Below are 19,134 nucleotides of genomic sequence, written 5' to 3' on the forward strand. Positions count from 1 at the left end.
GAATTTATCCAGATATTACTGAGAGAAAATGTTCTATTGATTAATAACTATCATAATACAGAATATTTATAATTCTCACTTTCTAGAAAAAAAGACTGTGGCCTGCTGTCCAGTAGATCATCGGGGCATTGACAGTTTTGCTTAATGTAGGCCTCTTGAGCCTTTTTGGTATATATTCAGAGAGTATGACATGGAATCCCATCATCTCAAATGCTTTATGAGATTTTAAAAAATAATTTGATACATACATGTACACACACACACATACACACACACATGCAATTTGGACAATACACAGCCATGGAAAAAATGCAGTATCTGGAAAGTCTTTCTGTTGCAGGTCTGGTGGATCAGTGCTTTATACAACTGGCTTTACATCACTGGAAAATCTATCAGGGCAAAGTAATTAAATAATTGCTTCTCTGATGTTGTTTTGTGATATGCATTGGGAAAACTTTCTGTTTCTCCAGTCCTTCACTTTATTTGCCCACACTGCCTGTAGGCTGACCCATCGGACCTGAGCTACTAATTCATGCACCTCAGCTATGCTCACTCAAATCCTTCCCACATGGTAGAATTGCTTAGTTTTAAAAGGTTTTTTGTTATTTCTTTGTTACGCCTTTCATTGGAAATGCTGTAATTCATTTCAGCTGTGCTGGAATAGTGCCATGAAGACCAGTTCTCTGCTTACTTTATCCTCTGAGTTGAACCGTTTTAAAGCATACTATTGTAAGAATGTGCACTGGAAAACACTTACATATTAGGCCCTCTGAATTGCAAGTCACATCTAGAGCTGTAGATCTGCCACTAAAAGTCAATGAAATAGTTTTAGTGTATATTCAAAGAGCTAACACTGAAATGCAACTTTAAAGACTTTTAAACTATTCCACAGGGCAGTTTAACTGATTGCCAAGAGTTTCTTTACAAATCTCACTAGATAAATACTAGTTACCAAAGCTGTAACTCTTTTTTTTTTTTTTCTTTCTTCTGTATTCAAATTCTTTATCTGTCCAACATATGTAATGGGGGAATACTCTCAGCAATCCATCTCAGCTATGCCTTCAATCAGGCAGTGCTCGTCAGTTACTTTGGATCATCCCATACTTAATCTTCATTTATTTCTCAATTCTGTTACCTTGTCACCTTGTTTAAAAAAAAAGGAACTGAAGATATTATAGGAATTAGGCCATGTTAACAGACATAATGCCTCATAATGGGGAGATTCCACGTATAATTTTTTGTGTCCCTAGTCAGAAATGTTTAATTCCACATCTGGGCCACACCAGGTTGCAGGCTGTGCCTTTAGCTGCATAGAAGAGCCTACGCTTACACTGGGCTCCTACTGGTGGATTCCCATTAAGGAGGCAGAAAAACTGAGCTGCAGTAAGATCATCAAGTTAGGGTGTAATAGCAAATTAGAGCGTCTCTCTCCTGAGTCCCAGAACAGAGCACCATCATAGTTGCCTGGTTGTTGCTAAGTCTTTGCTTAAGCAGTATTAGGCATACAGCCCTTAGCTTGTCACTATTTCTTCCTCCTTTCCCAAAGCTGTGCCACGCGTTGCCAGCACACGGTGTTTCAGGAGACCGGTTAGATGAGTGTATGAATATCCTTGTCAGCTGTGCCTGCAGATACAGTTTTGTGTGCTGGCAGTCATAAATGAATCATTCTCTTGTAGCCATTCCCCCCACCCCCCATGAGACTTAGCCACTGCAAGTCACACGTTACTTCCCCACTTTTCTTAATCAAAACATTGTTTTTTCTAATTTAAAAAATATTCATTGGTTATCTTCGATAGCATTGCCCCAGTGGCTTTTCTTTATAATCAATGAAAAAATGACCTTATTTCCTCCTTTTTGCTTGTTTACTTTCATGGGAACCTGGATATGGATTTTGTACTTTGGTTTTTGTATGTAATCCTACTGGCTACAAAGGTTTCACAGAGCAGATAAAGAAACATTGATCAGAATTGTTTTTCATCAATCAGCAGTGAGAACTGAGAGGATTCGGTCTTAGGGAGCTCTCTGGTTTTTCCATGTTTGGCCTTGATACATTTTATTTTGGCTGGCTCATGGGATTGGCTCCTTGAGTTTTGCTAAGAAATATTTATCCATAAAGCTTAAGTTCATAAGGAACTTAGACTAACCTGCATATAACAAGCCATTAAAATTCACCCGGAGGATTTGTCTTGAAATTACACTTCTGTTTAGTCCAAAGCCTTAACATTTGATAGATTACAGTTCCCTGAAAGAAATCCTGTCTTCATCTTGAAAATGTTAGGCCACGGAGATTAAGGCATTTCCTTTCCCCCCAAATTTTGGGGAGTCATACAAAATTTGAGCCTGGCTTCCAATTATTTGTCTAGCTTCAGCTTTCAGCCTCCTGCTAATTATTCTTCTCCACTCAGTTATTTGACACAATGACCAAAATTCTGTCCCCCTATTTGGATGTGCTGAAGGTACAAAGAAGATACCCTTCACGGGAAAAACTTTGGGGCCCTATAATTTGAGGTGATGAGAGGGATTCAGGAGCAGAAGTCGTCTTTTCAAAAGTGCTCTAGGCAGCGATGAACCAGAAGGCTGAAATTAGGATGTTGGTTCCTGAGTCACTGAAGCCTCACCTTGTGCCAAGGGACAAAGCAGAACCTTGAAAAGGGCTGAACATGTCTTCCCTGAACAGCAGTGTGTGGAGCTGAGTGTGATATAATGATTTTAGTATGAAAGGCCCTTTTGCTGCAGGATTAGCTGAGATCACACAGAGCCTCAGGTTAGCTTTAATTGTGACAGGCAGGAGAGAGGCAACTGCCTTTATGAACTGCACTATCTTACACAGCCCTCTATTCTTTCCTCCTGCAGAATAAAAATATTTACGTTAGCCAAAGCTGCCCTTTTTGCTGACACAAAGGGATTTTTACCCCTCTTTATTCTGTGTGCTTCTTCCCTCATTTCTATGTAGTATTTATACAATGGTTGTTAGAAACCCATTGAAGAGCCAGAGCCCTCAGGGGTACTGAATGGGCATAAATAGACTCCAGAAAGACATTTTTTAGCATTTTAAAAATCAGCTTTAAACCTCCATTTGTACTAATAATGTGGATGCCTGGAAGCAAAAGCTGGCTGGGATCAGGGTTTCTGCCTTGCCTGTGTAAGCACAAAGGTCAGAGCTGGCAAGGTTTTCTGCTGCTCACCTGGAGCCTGAGATTTGACAGCCCCATGAGAAAGTGGGAAAGGGAATGGAGCAATCCTGATCTGCACTGCTAACACTTTATTCTGTACCTTTCTCACTTCTTGAAGGAGGGGAAAATACTATGGCACTCTCAAAATTTTAGACTGACAATGGAAAAAAATCTGTTTAGCCTCTCCATTTCTGGAGCTTCCCAAATGGAAACTTCCCTGTCTGATCTTGTCAAGCTTCTTATTTTTTGTGAAGCTCCATAGCTGGGGATTTCCTAAAGGGCAGTGCAATGGAGGCACCTGAATCTCACTGAAAATTATCTCATTGTGATGATAGTACTGCTTTGGAAATTCAGGTAGCTTCCTGTGAGATATGCAAAAGAAAGGTGGAAGCTGACAGTATACATTGAGTAAAGCTGGTGTTATTTGCATCTGGAGTACATTAAAGATAGGATCTTTCAATGCTGGAGGAAAACATGTCATACTCCAGAGGAAATGATGGTAGCATGGTGCCTCTCTCCTATGTTATACAGCAAGGAGTATGTTAATACGTATATGCAGAGACTTCCCTGTCCACAGAATTTCCGCAGTCTGTCTTGGATAGACAAACCTGAAATGGGAAGAGCTGGGTACCTCAGGGCTGCATTTCTTGCCCTGACAAGAGGTAACAATGCAGATTCATACTGGTAATCAAATGCAATTTCTGTTTAATTTGTGGAGTTGAATACATATTAAAGCCTGTAAGAAATCTGCCAAAAAGATAAAAGTTTATCTCCTTAGAAGTAAGGAGCAGACCAAATTAAGTCTTTTAATGAGAGATATAAAGGAGTAAATTTTATTTCTATCTGCAACTTTTCAGCCAACTCAATACCCCTACACTGGTAATCTCCCCTTGCTTAAAATCTCCCCTGGTTCCTTGTCTCCACTATAAGCACTTCAGGAATAGCCAAGGTAATTGCTTTTGATGATGACCCTGGAAAGCACAGTCGAGGATATTCCCTTTAATGATCATATGTTCCCTGCTGAGGGTGCAGAAACAGGTAAATGATACAGCCCTTCTAATTCAGATATAGCTGGGAGGAGGCTTTGTGGTATGGTTTGGCTATGGAAGCTCTATGAACCCTTCTTTCAGCCTTGGGATTGAAAGAGTTCAGGGATGCTGTGTTAGAGGCAGATCCAGCAAAAGCAGCATTTACGCAACTCCAGTTCAGTATGGCCTTGCTCTTGGAGTAAGAAAAGGGACTACTTTATCTGAGAACTAATATTTGAGTTATTTCTGTCTTTTGATCCAGTGGTGTTGCACAGAATGGCACATTAGCATGGTCACAAGCACCATGTCTGACAGCAATGTGATCCACAGGGACTGGCAACCAGGTGCTAGATTTCCCATCCAATCCACATCTCAAAAGAGTATCTGCAGGCATTGGGAGCAGGGCAGTGGGCAGGACAAGGACAATTGTAAATGGAAAAGATATGCAGTATTATCTGAATTGTAACTAAATCACAGTAGTCATGCTCCAGTGAACATTCAGTGCTATTATTGAGTTTGCATGATGGAGCCATTAATTCTTCTTGGGTAAATAAATATTCACCACCGGTCAATGTTCTAGCTTCTCCCCCCCAGGCTAATGGCTGATTGGAAAAATGGGTAGTTAATCAGCACATTGCATAACACCATAAAGCAAAGATGTCTACTGTGTTTTGTGATGGGATAGTATTTTTTGCTTTGAAAAGTGGTGGTGTTTTCCCAGAAGACGTGTAACAAATCCATCCCCCAAACACTGAGAAACACTGATAAATAAATGATTGTACAAGGGGCATTCTTCTAAGCTGTGCCTTGCCCTTCATTGGCAGCAAATGCATGAGCTGCTTATAAAAAAAAAAGAGATTTAACAAAAAAACAGCCTTTGGTGTGGCACTGAGAGGCTGCATTTGCTGCTTACTAGAATTGTTTTTTTTTTAAATGCTCAGAGCCTTCTCACCATAATATGCTTTTGTTTAACTACATTTGCCATGCTAGAAGTGAAAATTGGCTCCGTTTTTATGCAATAAACATTGCTTTCTAAACCAGAAAGAAGTCCTTCCAGGATTGTGTCAACCATAGTGTGGCTACTAAAATATAATTCTGTGGTGGTGCCTGCTACCCTTGCACAGCAGGTGAACATTACTGCAGCCTCTCTGGCTTTATCCTGAAGATTTCAAAACAGTTCTCCTAGTGAGATGCAATGTTACTGTGCTCTGAGACTTCACAGAAATGTTCCAGGACTTCAATAAATCTGAATTCCCTTTGCTCATCAGTGTGAAACCAACAGTGGAAATGCAGGTGTTGGTGGCACTTCCACTGGTTGGATGCAGTCCTAAGGTTCTGAGCCTTGTTTTCAAGGACACTGTGTTGCTACCCACAGTTCTTTAGTCCTTGCCAGTGAGGAGGACTTAAGCCCCAATACCCTCCCACAACAGGTGGTAGTAAATAATCAGATAATCAATTTCATCAAAAACTGAAATTTCTCAAGATAGTTTAAATAAGACAAGTAAATAAAAATTATGCCAAACAGAAATCAGTTTTTCCCCTGCTAAATGAAATGTTCATGAAAAATACATTTTCAACCTTTGTTTCCAGTGTATTGAAACTGCATATTCTGAACAAACTCATGGAAGTTGTTGTTGGTATCAGTTTCTTTTTGATGAAAACTTGACTAGGATTTTTCTTTGTATGCTGTAAAACTTTTTTAATGCTTGTTTAAAATATTTTGCACAAACATCTAATGGCAGAACTTTTCTTGATTCATTGTGTACCAATGACATGACAATGGCATATCCAGTATAAATATAAGGCATGGTAATGGATCACAGACAAGTTATTTCGCGAGTTGCGCTGTAAATTGAAAGCTTTGACTCATACAAGCAGTTACTTAAATGTCTTTACAGGAATCTTGAATTTATAACAGGCCTTCTTACAGTCATTCAGTTCATTAAATAATTTCATTAAAAAGTAGCAGATAGTTACCTAAAGTGACCATTCATACAGATAACGCTCACTCTGGTTGTGATGCGGCTATTAAGAGGATTAACTTGGTTGTCACCATTTGCAAATTGTATTTAGTGATGGGTGAAATTGCTGTAGTCGGCTCTAGTATCTCTGTATATAGGTTTACTCATCTTCAAGGCTGTCATACCTCTTATCATTACCTGACAATGTGGAACAAGCAGCAGCCCTGCTATTACATACTATATTCAGTAGCAGCGGTTGCTCAGAATTTCACAGGACACTAGAAAGTTGCAATCCCAATAGAGGGGTAGTCTGTAAGGTCTCATAGGGAAATCTTTATTAGAAAACAGTGGTCTCCACAGAGGGGGAGTTGGCAAAGCCTTCCCAGATAAGAGGCAGGATGTGCCAGTGGAGATTGCTGTGTGAGTATGCAGGGTCTAAGCAAAGAGCCACAGGAGCTACTGGTCAGAAGCATAAAGTTTCCACTGGCGTATCCTGGCAGGCATTTGATTTGCTTATCCCACAACACTAGTGTGTGGCTGAGGTGGAGAGCTGCAGCTAGAAAGGGAGTAAGGCAGTAGCCCCATTGCAGAAAAAGAAACACTTCTGTTATAAAATGATGCCTTAACACAACAGGCTTCTCCAGGATGCTCTGCACGTCTGAGACATGCTAAACTTTTTTTCTTGTTAAAAATAGTGTTAGCACATGTATGAGATTTTGGTTTTCTGGACTAAAGCTGTCACTGTCTTTGAGACTTTTAGTAAAGAAGAGGTCTAGTTGGGTGTCCAGTTTGTATTTAAATCAAGGATTATGTAAGGATTCTCATAAACAGACATGAACAGACTGGCAAATACTTTACCATGGAAGTGACATGTCTTAACTAGAAGAGCATCTTCAATTTGTCATTGCTTTTTGACTTGTGATATAAATAAGGCAGAAATCAATGAACAGATTTGGACAGACGCCAACAACAATCTTTTCAAAATGTGGAGAAAAATATCATTTTGTTCATGCTTAGCAGCTTCTGATCTTCCTAAAATACTCCATATCTGTTCTGCATTCCAACAACATAGTGTCAAATACTCAACACTCCAAACTACTCACCATTGAATCAGAGGGAGGAGCAACCACTCTGCAGCTGGGAACAAACTAGCTTCCTTCAATTGCAATCCTGTTGCTGCAGCAATCCTCTTGTACAAGGACTAACTATATGCTGCTTATGAATTCTGCTTGCACCTGGCCACTGCTTTTAAGGCATCACAAATAAAAATCTTCAAAGAGTCTGAGCTGACACCAGAAAGTACTGGGTTTTCAGCCTAAAACTCAGTTCTGTGCTTACTTCTCTGTGAGACTTCACAGCTCAACATTAACCAGCCCTCTAGAGCAGCCGCCTTTGGCCGGAGGTGTAACAAATTTATTATCACTCTTTGTATATTTCCTACCCAAAGAAGATGAAATCTTGACAATAAAAGACACCATGATTGATTGAATTTCTCATGCCAGTTGGAAGGTGAAGGTGGGGTGGGAGCTGAAAAAAGCAGCTCTTCATACAATATCGGTATGAGTATTAGGCCAACCTTTTTTGTGTGTGGTCTTACCAAACTACTGCTAAGAATGTGCCATCCCACATACACTTGCTCCCAGGACTGACAGGGAAACTGTGAGAATGATGACTTTGTTTTGAAACCAAGCTGATGACAATGAGATGCTTAAGGCTGAAAAGTGTGTGTGGTTTTTTTCCAGAAATTCTTTACATGGCCTCAGCGACTGTGCTTAAAATGTCATCTGAATACAGGACTTCTTGGATAAGTTGCCACTTCGACCTCCACTCAGGTTGTAGGACTAAGTGGGAAATGAGCAAGAGCATCAGCTAATGCCCGTGGAGGATCTCACCCTGCAGGAGTCATAGATGGGTCTATGTGGAGCTCTTTTGATCTACTGGCAAGGACAGACAGCCTGCTGTTCTCAAGTGGCAGTCTGGGGCTGTGATCTGAGGGCTACTGGATGTGAGTATTGGCATGTGAACAGACATCAACATCTCACTGTGAAAATGGCCACGAATGACTGCAAAGATGAAACCTTCCTCCTAAACTGTCTGAGCCACCAGGTAGTTATGCATTTCACTTTTTAATCCTAAGCATGCAAGAGATTAGACTCATCAGAAACTCTTACAGGTCAGAGGAAGCTAACGTTGTTACCCACTAGGGTTCAGACATGGCTGTAATTCTACTACACAAAAGGTGTCCTCCACGGAAACCAGACATTTCTGCAATCGTAAATTCCATCACGTAACAACAAACATCCACAATAAAATTAAACACCTTTACCCTCCCCATTTGTTTCAATGACTTGTGTGTGGTATCCAAGTACTCTATACCATGAAGCTACCCGTGCCCTTCAACAAAGATATTTTACATATAGATTATCAACATGTTTTTCCAGACCAAAAGAACAGGAATTTAGGTTAATTTAATAGAAAAAATAAAATATGGAATAACATTGATTTTGGCCAATATCAGTTACAACAGAACTACCTTATTTTACAAATAACAACTGAACATTTAACACATGTACAGTATTTTTTCAGTAAAAATGAATTTGGATATAACAATGTGTCAGTTTTTTAAAAGAAAACAAAGATATTAATTTCTTCTCTATAATAGTGTTAGAGACATTTGTAAGTATCCAAACAAATTCTTTACAATCCATTACATAATTAAATCTCAATTATGAATATATATTTATATATAATATATATTTAATATTAACTTAAACTTTGAAAGCATTATGTTCTAATTAAACATGTTATACTGAGAAATGAGGCAGTAACAGACTAGTAGTTGAACTAGCACAAATGGAATTCTTTTAAATGTGAATGTTTAACAGGAAATTTGTAATAGGCACCAAAGGAGCTTGACTGGCCCTGTCATACTGAACCAGGTTGCAATAGTTTATCTGCTCTCTGCTAAAGGTGTCACATTACCTCTACAGTTTTTTTTTCTGTTTGTTTGCAAAACTTCCACTATAATTTTTGATCCTCTTTATTTTCTAACATCCACATGCTTAAACACTTGCAATCCATTTTCTATTTGTGTTTCCTGGAAAGATAACTAAGAAAGATACTTTGCACATTTTAAATATTATCCCCTGAAAACAGTATCTTTAAAGTTCAATTTTCTGTTTTCTGCTAAATGACTGTCTTTTGAACAGTACGCTAAATGAAACTGATAAAGACATTAAACGGAAATTTGTACTGGCAGCCGTGTGCCTGGGTAAAGCGAGAAAGGCAGGAGCTGCTTCTCTCACCATCCAGAATGGCTTTGCAGTGAGGTAACTCCATTGGCCTCAGTGGACTATTCCTGCCAAAATTTCTGTTGTGAGCAGTTAAAAGCAGGTTCAGGCCCATCATGACATGATTGTTACACCAAGAGAACCATTGATTTCTTGTCCTATATGTAATTATTCCTGGAGATACATTTGGCATAATTATAAATCCAGTCCTGTAAACACATCCTGTCGCATATAGTCACACTGACATTTATGTATGGGCACTATGAAATAGCTCCACATATCTGTATGATAATATCCCCTTTTTTGTGAACATTACAAGACAACAATAATTTATGAATACTTCTTACATGTTAGCAAAGTTTTCTGACTTCTGAGCGTATACATTACTCTCGCTTATGCAAACCAAGAGAAGTAGTATCTTTTGAATTTGTTCACTACAGGAACAATGATTTTTTAAAGTTTATTTGAAATAGCTTTGACAATTTAAAAAAATAAAATAAAAATCCTAGCATATCTGTTAATAAGCTAGCTGTCTAAAAATGAACTCTATATGACCAAAACCACATTTTGGGCAAACATATATACATACTGCATGTGATACAAAAAACAGCACACAGCAGAGGAAGTAAGAAAGAAATGTGTGCAGAAATGTTCTTTTTTTTTTTTTTTTTTTTTTACTTAGTCCTGCAGCTAATGATATTACTGATCCCCTCAGGAACTCAAGTTCCCCCATCAATACACATAGCACAAAAAAGACTAATGCAAACATTTTTGTATTGTTTAGTTTTAATCCATGTAAACTTGTGTTGTATTCTTGAAACACTCTTTAAACATCTTGAAGGGGAAAGAAGCAGGAAAAAAAGGGAAGAAAAAGGACCTTCAAAAAACAGGAATAATCCTAAGGTTGACAGGAAATCAAATCATGAGTTAAACATTAATTTTGGCATCAAATGCTTTGGTCACACAATACTGACTCTGTGATCCTGGATGCTCAACGCTAGACACCCAGTTATGAAAGGTAGGCGTGTTGTAGTTTTTCCATTTAAGTTCCAACAAACAGTTCACCATCTCCCCAGACAAAGAGGGGGGAGAGAGAGAGAGGTGGCTTTCTTTTTTTTTTTTTTTTTTTTTTTCTTTCCTTTTTTCCTTTTTCAATAATACGGATTAATCTATAAGTCTACAGGAGCAGGAGGATGCTGGGAGGTGTCAGTTCACCCCTTGTGCGTACATGTTCTGCAACACAATTGCTGAAGCACTTTCCGCTGGCAGAGATTGTTCTTTTTCACCAGCATACAGAATCCTCCCTCGGCCCAGGACTCTTCCGTGGCTTCCGGAGGGCAGCAGCAAGAGAAGAAGAGGAGGTTGAAGGTTTGGAGAGCATGGCGTGTACAATGGAGGAAGGTTTAATTGGTCAGACAGGCAGATTTGGTTGAAGAGACCATTCAGGAGCAGGTAGCAAGTAGGAAATTTGGTCCATCAAAAGGAATTTCAGTCAACAGCATATTTTTTTTTTTTCAGGAAGAGATATTGTGTGGTCCGACAGGGAATGATTGGTATCCATTTGTGAAAAGGAAAAAAAGATTAGAAACAGAATAATTAGAAAACAGTGATATTTACAGCAAAGGAATTTGTTCTCAATTTTTATGAATCAAAAGAATAAAACAGTCAAACCACAGAAAAAGAATAAAACATTCTCAACAGAAATGCAAATCCTATGGAGTGAGCTAGACTAGTAACCAGTGCTTGATTGTCACACAATGAACCGAAGACCCTCTACTTGTTCTAAATTAACAGAAAAAAAACCCCTTCTGGACCTCCTTGGCTACCCTAGACTGTTGAGAACACGTGCTGTGTGGTGGGATCCAGCACGGTGCATTGCAATTGCCTGAAGGCCCGCGCATTGATGTGTTGTGCTTTCATGGCAGCTGCACTTGGAAGAATGGGGGAGACAGTACTGAGATGAGGTGTCCCCAGTCTTGGGCAGCTACATGTGTAACTGACTGAGGTTACATGTGTACAAATGAGGACAGATATATCCCACCATGTTAAACACCAAACTGGTATATCTGCAATGCTGTACCGAGACCACGGCTACTCAAAACTTCTCTTCATTTGCCCATCTATGTCTGACCTTCTCCAGACTTGCTGTAGACTACAGTGACACTTGTAATGTCCTGATGCAAAAAGGTCTCATGACTCGTTTACCAATACCTGTAATGTAACTTTAGGATGGACAGACAGGGTACTTTTCAAAGTTTGAAGGCCTAAATTCTAATAGGAACTGTAAAGGTCCACAAAACCAAAACCAAGACTCAATCCTGCACCCCTTCCGTTTTCATTTTTTTTAAGTCTTTGGTAAAACTCTTACTAAATCCAGTGGAAATGAACTGGAACCAAGAGTCATTGTTAGCTTTTTGGACATCTGATGTCAGGTGTCTTCCACATGGCTTAACACTGGGCTTTGTTCTAGCATGATTTTTCCTGTTGGACTGTACCTGTTGGGCTGTATCTACAAGTAATTCACATACTAACATTTTTAGGGAAGCACGATGTTATCTAAGTGTCTCTGTAATTGTGACATTTGAAAGGAATGAGTATTAGTGAATAATTAAGCCAATCATATGCAGTAAGAATGCTATCTTGGTTGCCACAGAGAATGTGGAGGAAGTTCAAATCTCCACCACAAATCGGGTGCTCCCTATTTCAGAATTCTTTTGTTCTTGTTAACCTTTCACATAATTCAAGCAATACTACAGGCACTTAAAATCCTTTTTACTTACCAGCATTTTCACAGTTTAAAGTGGCAAAATAGATAAATGTGAGTCTATTGATAGTACACTAGGGTCTTCATACAAAAATCTTCTCAAAGCAATGGCTTTTGAAAAACAGATAAGGAAGGAAAAGTAGGTTGTTGGCAGGGGGGGAAACTATTTTAGGAAAATTCAGGTAAAGTGGATGTGACTAATCTTGTTAATACATGCAAATATAGCTTCCTCCTTTTCATAAACCTGAAAAAATTAAGATGTAGCCCTCAAATCAAGACTATAACAAAAGAAAATAAACAGACCAAATCAACCCAATACACGTAAAAGAAGCAGCTGGCAGTGGTAATACGGATCTTTTCAGAGATTTGCACTCACCATCCTTGCAGACTGTTCCCACTACACAGACACCAGTGTCTAGGTTATAGCCGCTTGGACAGCTTGTGCAGTTTCTGTCTCCTTGACCACTGCAATCCAAACAGCTGGCATCGCATCTGAAAGACAATGGCAGGAGTTGGTCTGACAGCCTCACCAAAGACAAGAGTTCCTAGGAGACCTCTTCTGCATTGCAAAGGGCTTGCTTGCTGTTTCTAGAGGTACCAGCTGCTCTATTAAATTAATTATTTAAATAATTAAAGAATTAACTCCCCCTTGCAACCCAGTCCTGCTTCTTTCCTCCAACCATTTTCTATTCACACTTTTTTACTAAACAGCTGCGTTATTCTACTGTTTTGGGACTATGCAGAAGTAATCAACAAAAATACTAAGTTTATGGTGCATACATGTGCCAGCAAGGCATGAGCTAAAGCCACAGGATGGAAAAGACTGACCTGTTGCCCAATCCTTTCATCGCCCTTCTGGCTCCATCATACTTTCATTGTGTATCGATTTTTTTTGTGTGGACAACTGTAACACATGGTGATTCCCTTCCTGCCCTGAATTCAAAGTGAGTCAATAATAAATGATTCCAAAGGGCAACGAACAAATGGTATTTGTTTAATGATGAATGGAATAGAAAAAAAATGTCCCCTCCTTGCACAGCACAGCCTTGTCCCAAGATCTATTCACCAATTTGTACACTGAGTCAGGTGAGCTATTCTGGACAGCAGTCTGGTAAAATACTTGTGCCATGTTTGTGAATATGCAGCTGAAGAATTGAAATGGTCCTTCTGAATAGTAATTAACTTGCAATTAAAAAACCCTAGTTTGTCTATTTTGGTTTGTTACTGAGAAATGTAGATCCTCTGACAGATTTGTAAATTTTACATTTCTACGCCTATCTACTTAGATTCTACACTACAGTCTTTTTTAAAGCGTAGGACACACTTACATGTGCAAGAAAAAATGCTTTTAGAAGACCTGCATGAATACAACTCTGATTAAAATTAAAAAAAAAAAGCTTTTCCTTCATTTGCTCAGCATGTAATGTATTTTTCTTATTTTTTGAAGTCAGCAGTGGTTTACGTTTTCATAAATATTATTATATAATATTATTACCGCAGTAATAGCTAATATACTGCCAAACATCCGACATACCTTTTGCAGCTTTTGTATCCACTTTCAGTAGAGTGATCAAGGTAATAACCACTGCTACAGGACTGTACACATCTTCCATCCTCCATAAAATAACCCTGTGTGCAGTTTATGCAGGCATCTACTCCAGCACCTTAAACCAGAGAGAAAATACACTGTATTACTGGCTAGTTCCTCTTATTGCCTAGCAGACACCACCTCTAACTGCAGCAAATCTTATAATTTTAGAGACTATGTTTTACCTCCCTTACTTTCTTTCAAACAGTAACATCAAGCAAAAAAGTACATTGTTAGAATAAACAGCATTACATAATTTCAGTATATCTTTTTTTCTGAAAGAAATGGCTGTTAATAGTTCTAAAGCTTCCACAAAATCTATCAGTCATTATTCCATCCCAGAAAGAAAAAGGAAGGAATTACTGGAAATCAGAATTAACTCTACTAAGAGTAAAAAAAAATAAAAAGAAATGAAAAAAGAAAGAAGTGTATGCACACTTTCAATTAGAAAACTTAGATCTTCATGTTAGTGAAAGAAGTCTGCTGTATTTAAAATATATTAAAGAACTATCAAGAGAATTTAGTTTTTACATGTAAACAATCACATTATACTGTAACTATGATATAGTAGAAAAAAATCAGAGCTAAACATATAGAGGAAAGGAAACGATGCAGCTAAATGTCAGCAGGGTACCTGCACATGTTGCACAGGAACGGTGACATGGTTCACATTCTCTACCATTATGGTATTTTCCTTCTTCACAGCGGATAGCACATTTAGTGCCATGCAAACTATTGTAGAAAGGAAAAAAGCACAGTGTTTGGGCAGATAACAGCAATGGAGGACAACAAGGTCATGAGCAAACCAGTGGCTCTCTTACAATAAAAGAACAACCCATGTATTAGGATTCACCAGCTTCCATCACTGGTCACATTTTATAAATTTAGAGACAGTGATCACTTCAAGTGGGAATGAAATGCAGTTTTGCCTGTGGTGAAACACAGAAGCTGTTTACAAACTCATTGTAAATACTACCAAGTAGTAGGGGACAGAAGAAAAAAAGAAAAGAACAATGCCAAAGAGTACTAAAAATTCAGGCATGTAAAATGCAATTACCCATGAGGAATTTGGCACAGGGTCAGCACCACTGTATTAAAAAAAAATGCTTAAGGGACTTGTTAACAAGTTCTCATGCTTGTCTTGAAAGACCAGCAGCATCTCCTGACACTGTGCTACAGCACAGGCTAAGAATAGATTCACAGTGAAGGAAATCACCACCTCTTTCTGCAATAGCCGTTTCCTTTGAAAACTCCTAACTGAATGCCAGTTCTGCAGGGCTGGGGGAGATTTGTCAAGATTACAGTCGGAGGTATTCTGCCTGCAGGCACTTTTGAGAGAGAGCACAAAAGACTGAGTAACAGAGAAAAAAGAAATACCATAGCGTCACATTTCCATGCTTCCCTATAAGTTGCTGTTTATGCCTTCATGTTATAAGGTGCCTATGTTGGGGGTTTTTTGTTTGTTTTTTTTTTTTAAGTTAGACTTCTCTGCCATGTTTGCTACCTCCTGTGGAACCTCCGCTTTCATCCAATTTAACTCTTTCTCTAAAAATGCTCTGCAGCTCTGGGGATTATGACCCTGAGTGAGTGCTAACCCTGTATTACAGATTGGATCCAGAAAAAGTTGTGCATGCTCAGAACCACTGGAGATTTTCAAGAGTGTATATGGTCCCAGTTTAGAAAAAAATTAAATTAGCAGTTCAACACACCTAAAAAACCTTGTTTTCTTATTATTTTTCCTCAGCCACACACCTCAAAGGGCTTTACAAGGCAGGTAGCATTATCATATTTTTACAGATGGGAAAACTAATAATTTGCCCAGGTTTATTTAATGGGCCAGTAACAGGATCAGAACTGGAATCCAGGTGTCCCACATACCACCCAGGGCCATGCCCATCGATAACTGCGAAAAAACCACAGCAAGTTTTAAACAACTGGGGAATATGAAATGCATGTCCTGCAAGACTCCGTGTATCTGTCACACCCACACAGATGGTATTTTTTGAAAATGTTACCAAAAATCAATCTCAGTTTGCTAATATTGCCCAAGAAAACATGAAGTTTGGGTTCTTTTGATTTTTTTATATTTCAGTTTCTCCTTCTCACATTGAATGGACTTGTCTGCTTTCTTCAGTGGTGCTACAAGCTGCTATTTATGATAATGGACAAGGAAACTCAGTTCCTGAGAAACAGACAAAATGTGTGCCTAAATTTTCCTGTAACAACCATGTCCTATAAGGTCGCAAATCTATGTAATCTTTGGTCTCCTGAAATATTTGCCCATTGTAGGAACTTCTAAACTGCTAATTTACTAATTTGATTTTGGAGATACACAGGTCACCCTGAGTCTGTTAAAATTCTCCAAAATCTTAACATGGACTGAAAATTTAATAACATTTTAAAAGGGAAGCAGATACTCATATTTCACAGAGTATAAATAGACCAGTGTTCTGATCCGATCCCATGCTTTCCTTCCCATTAGATCACACTTTCTTTTCAAAGGGTCACTTTTAAAAAAATGAGATACTTGCAATAAAAATTGTGCAAGCCCTTGGAAAATCTAGATGCAACATAAATACACAGAAATGAGAATTCTTTTACAAAATGCAAAGGAATCCAGCTATTGATGTCCTAGAAACAAACAACATTCAGATTTTACTAAGAGCTGAAAATCTGCTTTGACATAAAGTAAAAGCTCACTGTTAAAATATTCACAGAACACTTGTATTCTACAAGATGAACCCCTACAGATACTGAATACTGACTTCATATTTTTTTGTGGCATAAAGACAGCATATATTCTGTCATGAGTTTTATAAGGTTTTTGACCTCTGCTGCTTGGATCAAAGGTCATTCCTTCGTAATGAGCTTGAAATGTGTACTGCTGCTTTGTAGGTTTTACCTATCAGTTTCAAGAATGATTAAGTCTCCCTATGAAGAAAAAATATCCACTGCTGTTTAAAATATGTGCACACTATACTGTAATAGAATTGAGCCTGAGGTACTTGAGATAAGTGAATGACTGGATGTACGAAGAAATACAATAAAGATAAGAAAATACTTTCTAACTATCACAGGAATGAATCAGAAAGATTAATATGATTCATCAGCTCTACCTCTAAAATAATCCTTGACTGCCAGACTGTAGGTCAAAAAAGTGAAGGAGCCCGCTTTCCACATGACTGTGGTTTTTATTTTACCTGAAATGAAAGGTCTTCTAAAAATCCATCGTTAGCCAAACTGGCACATAGTAGCACAAGAAAAAACTAGACAGTGATGGAACACATGAAATGAGGGCCACTCAAGGTTAAATAGCTATCTGATGTTCTTCATTGTGCATCCACAGCCTTGTAAGCCTCTTCAGGTATTGTGTTTAACTACATCCATAATTTCCTTACCTTAGGCCATGTTTGCATTCTGTGCAGATTTGGAATTCAACACATGTCTTACAGTTTTCACTACATTTTCGGCAAACAATCTTATCTACAAAGGAAAAAAAGAAAATAGCCCAGAAAACCTTGGTCAGTTAAGTTTAATAAGGCTATATGGATATATTATTACGTGACTTACTGCTTCCTAGCCTGATATCAGGAAGAGAAGCAGCAAGTGAGACTAAAATAGCTAAATTCTGCCTATCATCAGCTTTTTCCATCAAACATCAAATGGTTTAATCTATTTCTGAAGTTGTACCCCGAGAAAAATATGCTTTGAGGTAATTAAAAAATCTTCATAAACATTTTAAATTTACATTAACTACTTATAATATGGACTTAAATTGTCTTTTCATATAGCAGTGATATACAGTAATGATTGCCATGTGTTCCAGAGACTGTCCTGCAATTTATCTCTTACATTTCCATGCAAGCAGCCTGTCCTGTCTTACCTGATTTGGCGCTTAAAGACTCACCTGCGTGAACAGGTCTGATCTTAACAAAGTCAACACATAAATTACTTAACACTTGCCTTTTTCATCTCAGGAGCTCCCTACTTTAAGAGATTTCGCTCTTCAGACCTGCTGTCTTTTGAGAAGCAGTGCCATGTACCTCTCTGAGAAGAAAAACCCAATGTTCCCATTTAATCCTAAATTTTCATCTATCCATCTTAATTGGGTGGAAAGGAATTCCCTTTACTGTAGTTCTCACACAGTGAAAAATGGAAGAATTTAAGTAGTACCTGTCTTTACTAATCCTCAAAAATGAACACACAGCTTCATGATGCAGAAAGCAAAAGGTTAGGCACCCAGATGAACAAAGGTCCTAAGCGCATATTTATCTTCTAAGGATGTGTCTAAAGATAACTGAAGTCACTGCAGTTTTAAGCACGTTTGAATATATGTCTAAGTATTTTTGCTAGCCAAAGCTGGAAATTAAACATGGGCCGTTTACTTGGCAATCACAGGAGGAAACTGAAGGCTGGTGTCTCACATGGCAGAGAATTACTGCTCTTGCGTCATCACATCTGTACTGCAGGTACTGAGGTCTGTCAGCCACATCAATTTAAACCATGTTTTACATCTGAGGAGCCTATTTTTCTCAGAACTCCAGTTCAGTGGCCATGGTTGATTCCTTGGCTCTCTCTTCCCTCTGGTGCCATATTTGAATTTGGGGGAATGGGGAATGTCTCATAATTCAGAATGTGGGTGCTGCCTGTCCCTTCCTGGAGTAGTGATAACCTGCTCTGTCCTGCAGCTGATTTGCTCTTGAACCGCCCTCGCTCTGCTACTGTTATTCCCAGCCACAAGCAGGAAAGACGTCCTGCCACTAAGCATGGTTTTTAAAATAAAGGAAGATTTTTGAGGAGCTTCTTGATCACACTTGGCAACCATTTAATAAGAGGAATAGGATAAGAGATAGATGCATTAACATACACTCCTCCTACTCGTAAGTATTCCGTCAACCTCCCCAGATCAAATTCTGCAGCCCACAATAAAGAAACAACAAGAAATACTAACTCTTATCCAGGTAAAACCCATCAGGGCAGTTGGTTATACAGCTATTGGTTACTTCATTCAGGTAGTAGCCAGATTTACAGGTCATGCACTGGTCACTATGGCCTCCAACACAGGTTTCACAATTGGGTGAGCATTTTTTACAGCGTTTCTTGTCTGCATTGTAGTGACCAGGTGGGCAGGTCGAAACACAGATCCTGCAGACAGCAGGGAAGAGAAGGCAGAGTCGTTAATGAAATAACCTGCCACCACATTCCTGGACCATGACTGCAAAGCAGAAGTATTTCCCAGCATTGCTGCTTTTCTAATGATCATGTTTACAAAGATGTAACCCTCCAAAGCACTGCATCAAGCTGGCTCTTCTCTTCCACTTATTTCCCTA

At 38.7% G+C, this 19,134-nt stretch overlaps 1 protein-coding gene across 1 annotated transcript in view; it reads right to left on the reverse strand.

Moving 5' to 3' along the window:
• Window positions 1–19,134, reverse strand: part of PCSK5 (proprotein convertase subtilisin/kexin type 5) — a 254,875-nt gene that overhangs the window by 51,880 nt on the left and 183,861 nt on the right. The window contains exons 16-20 of the mRNA XM_035891730.1: window positions 18,756–18,949; window positions 17,203–17,287; window positions 14,439–14,536; window positions 13,751–13,880; window positions 12,593–12,708 (exon numbers count right to left, since the gene is read on the reverse strand). Coding sequence (XP_035747623.1) covers window positions 12,593–12,708; window positions 13,751–13,880; window positions 14,439–14,536; window positions 17,203–17,287; window positions 18,756–18,949 — 623 coding nt within the window. The remainder of the gene's footprint in view (window positions 1–12,592; window positions 12,709–13,750; window positions 13,881–14,438; window positions 14,537–17,202; window positions 17,288–18,755; window positions 18,950–19,134) is intronic.

The sequence above is a fragment of the Egretta garzetta genome, unplaced genomic scaffold (genome assembly GCF_000687185.1).
Source record: "Egretta garzetta isolate BGI_Z169 unplaced genomic scaffold, ASM68718v1 scaffold353, whole genome shotgun sequence".
Lineage (NCBI taxonomy): Eukaryota > Metazoa > Chordata > Aves > Pelecaniformes > Ardeidae > Egretta > Egretta garzetta.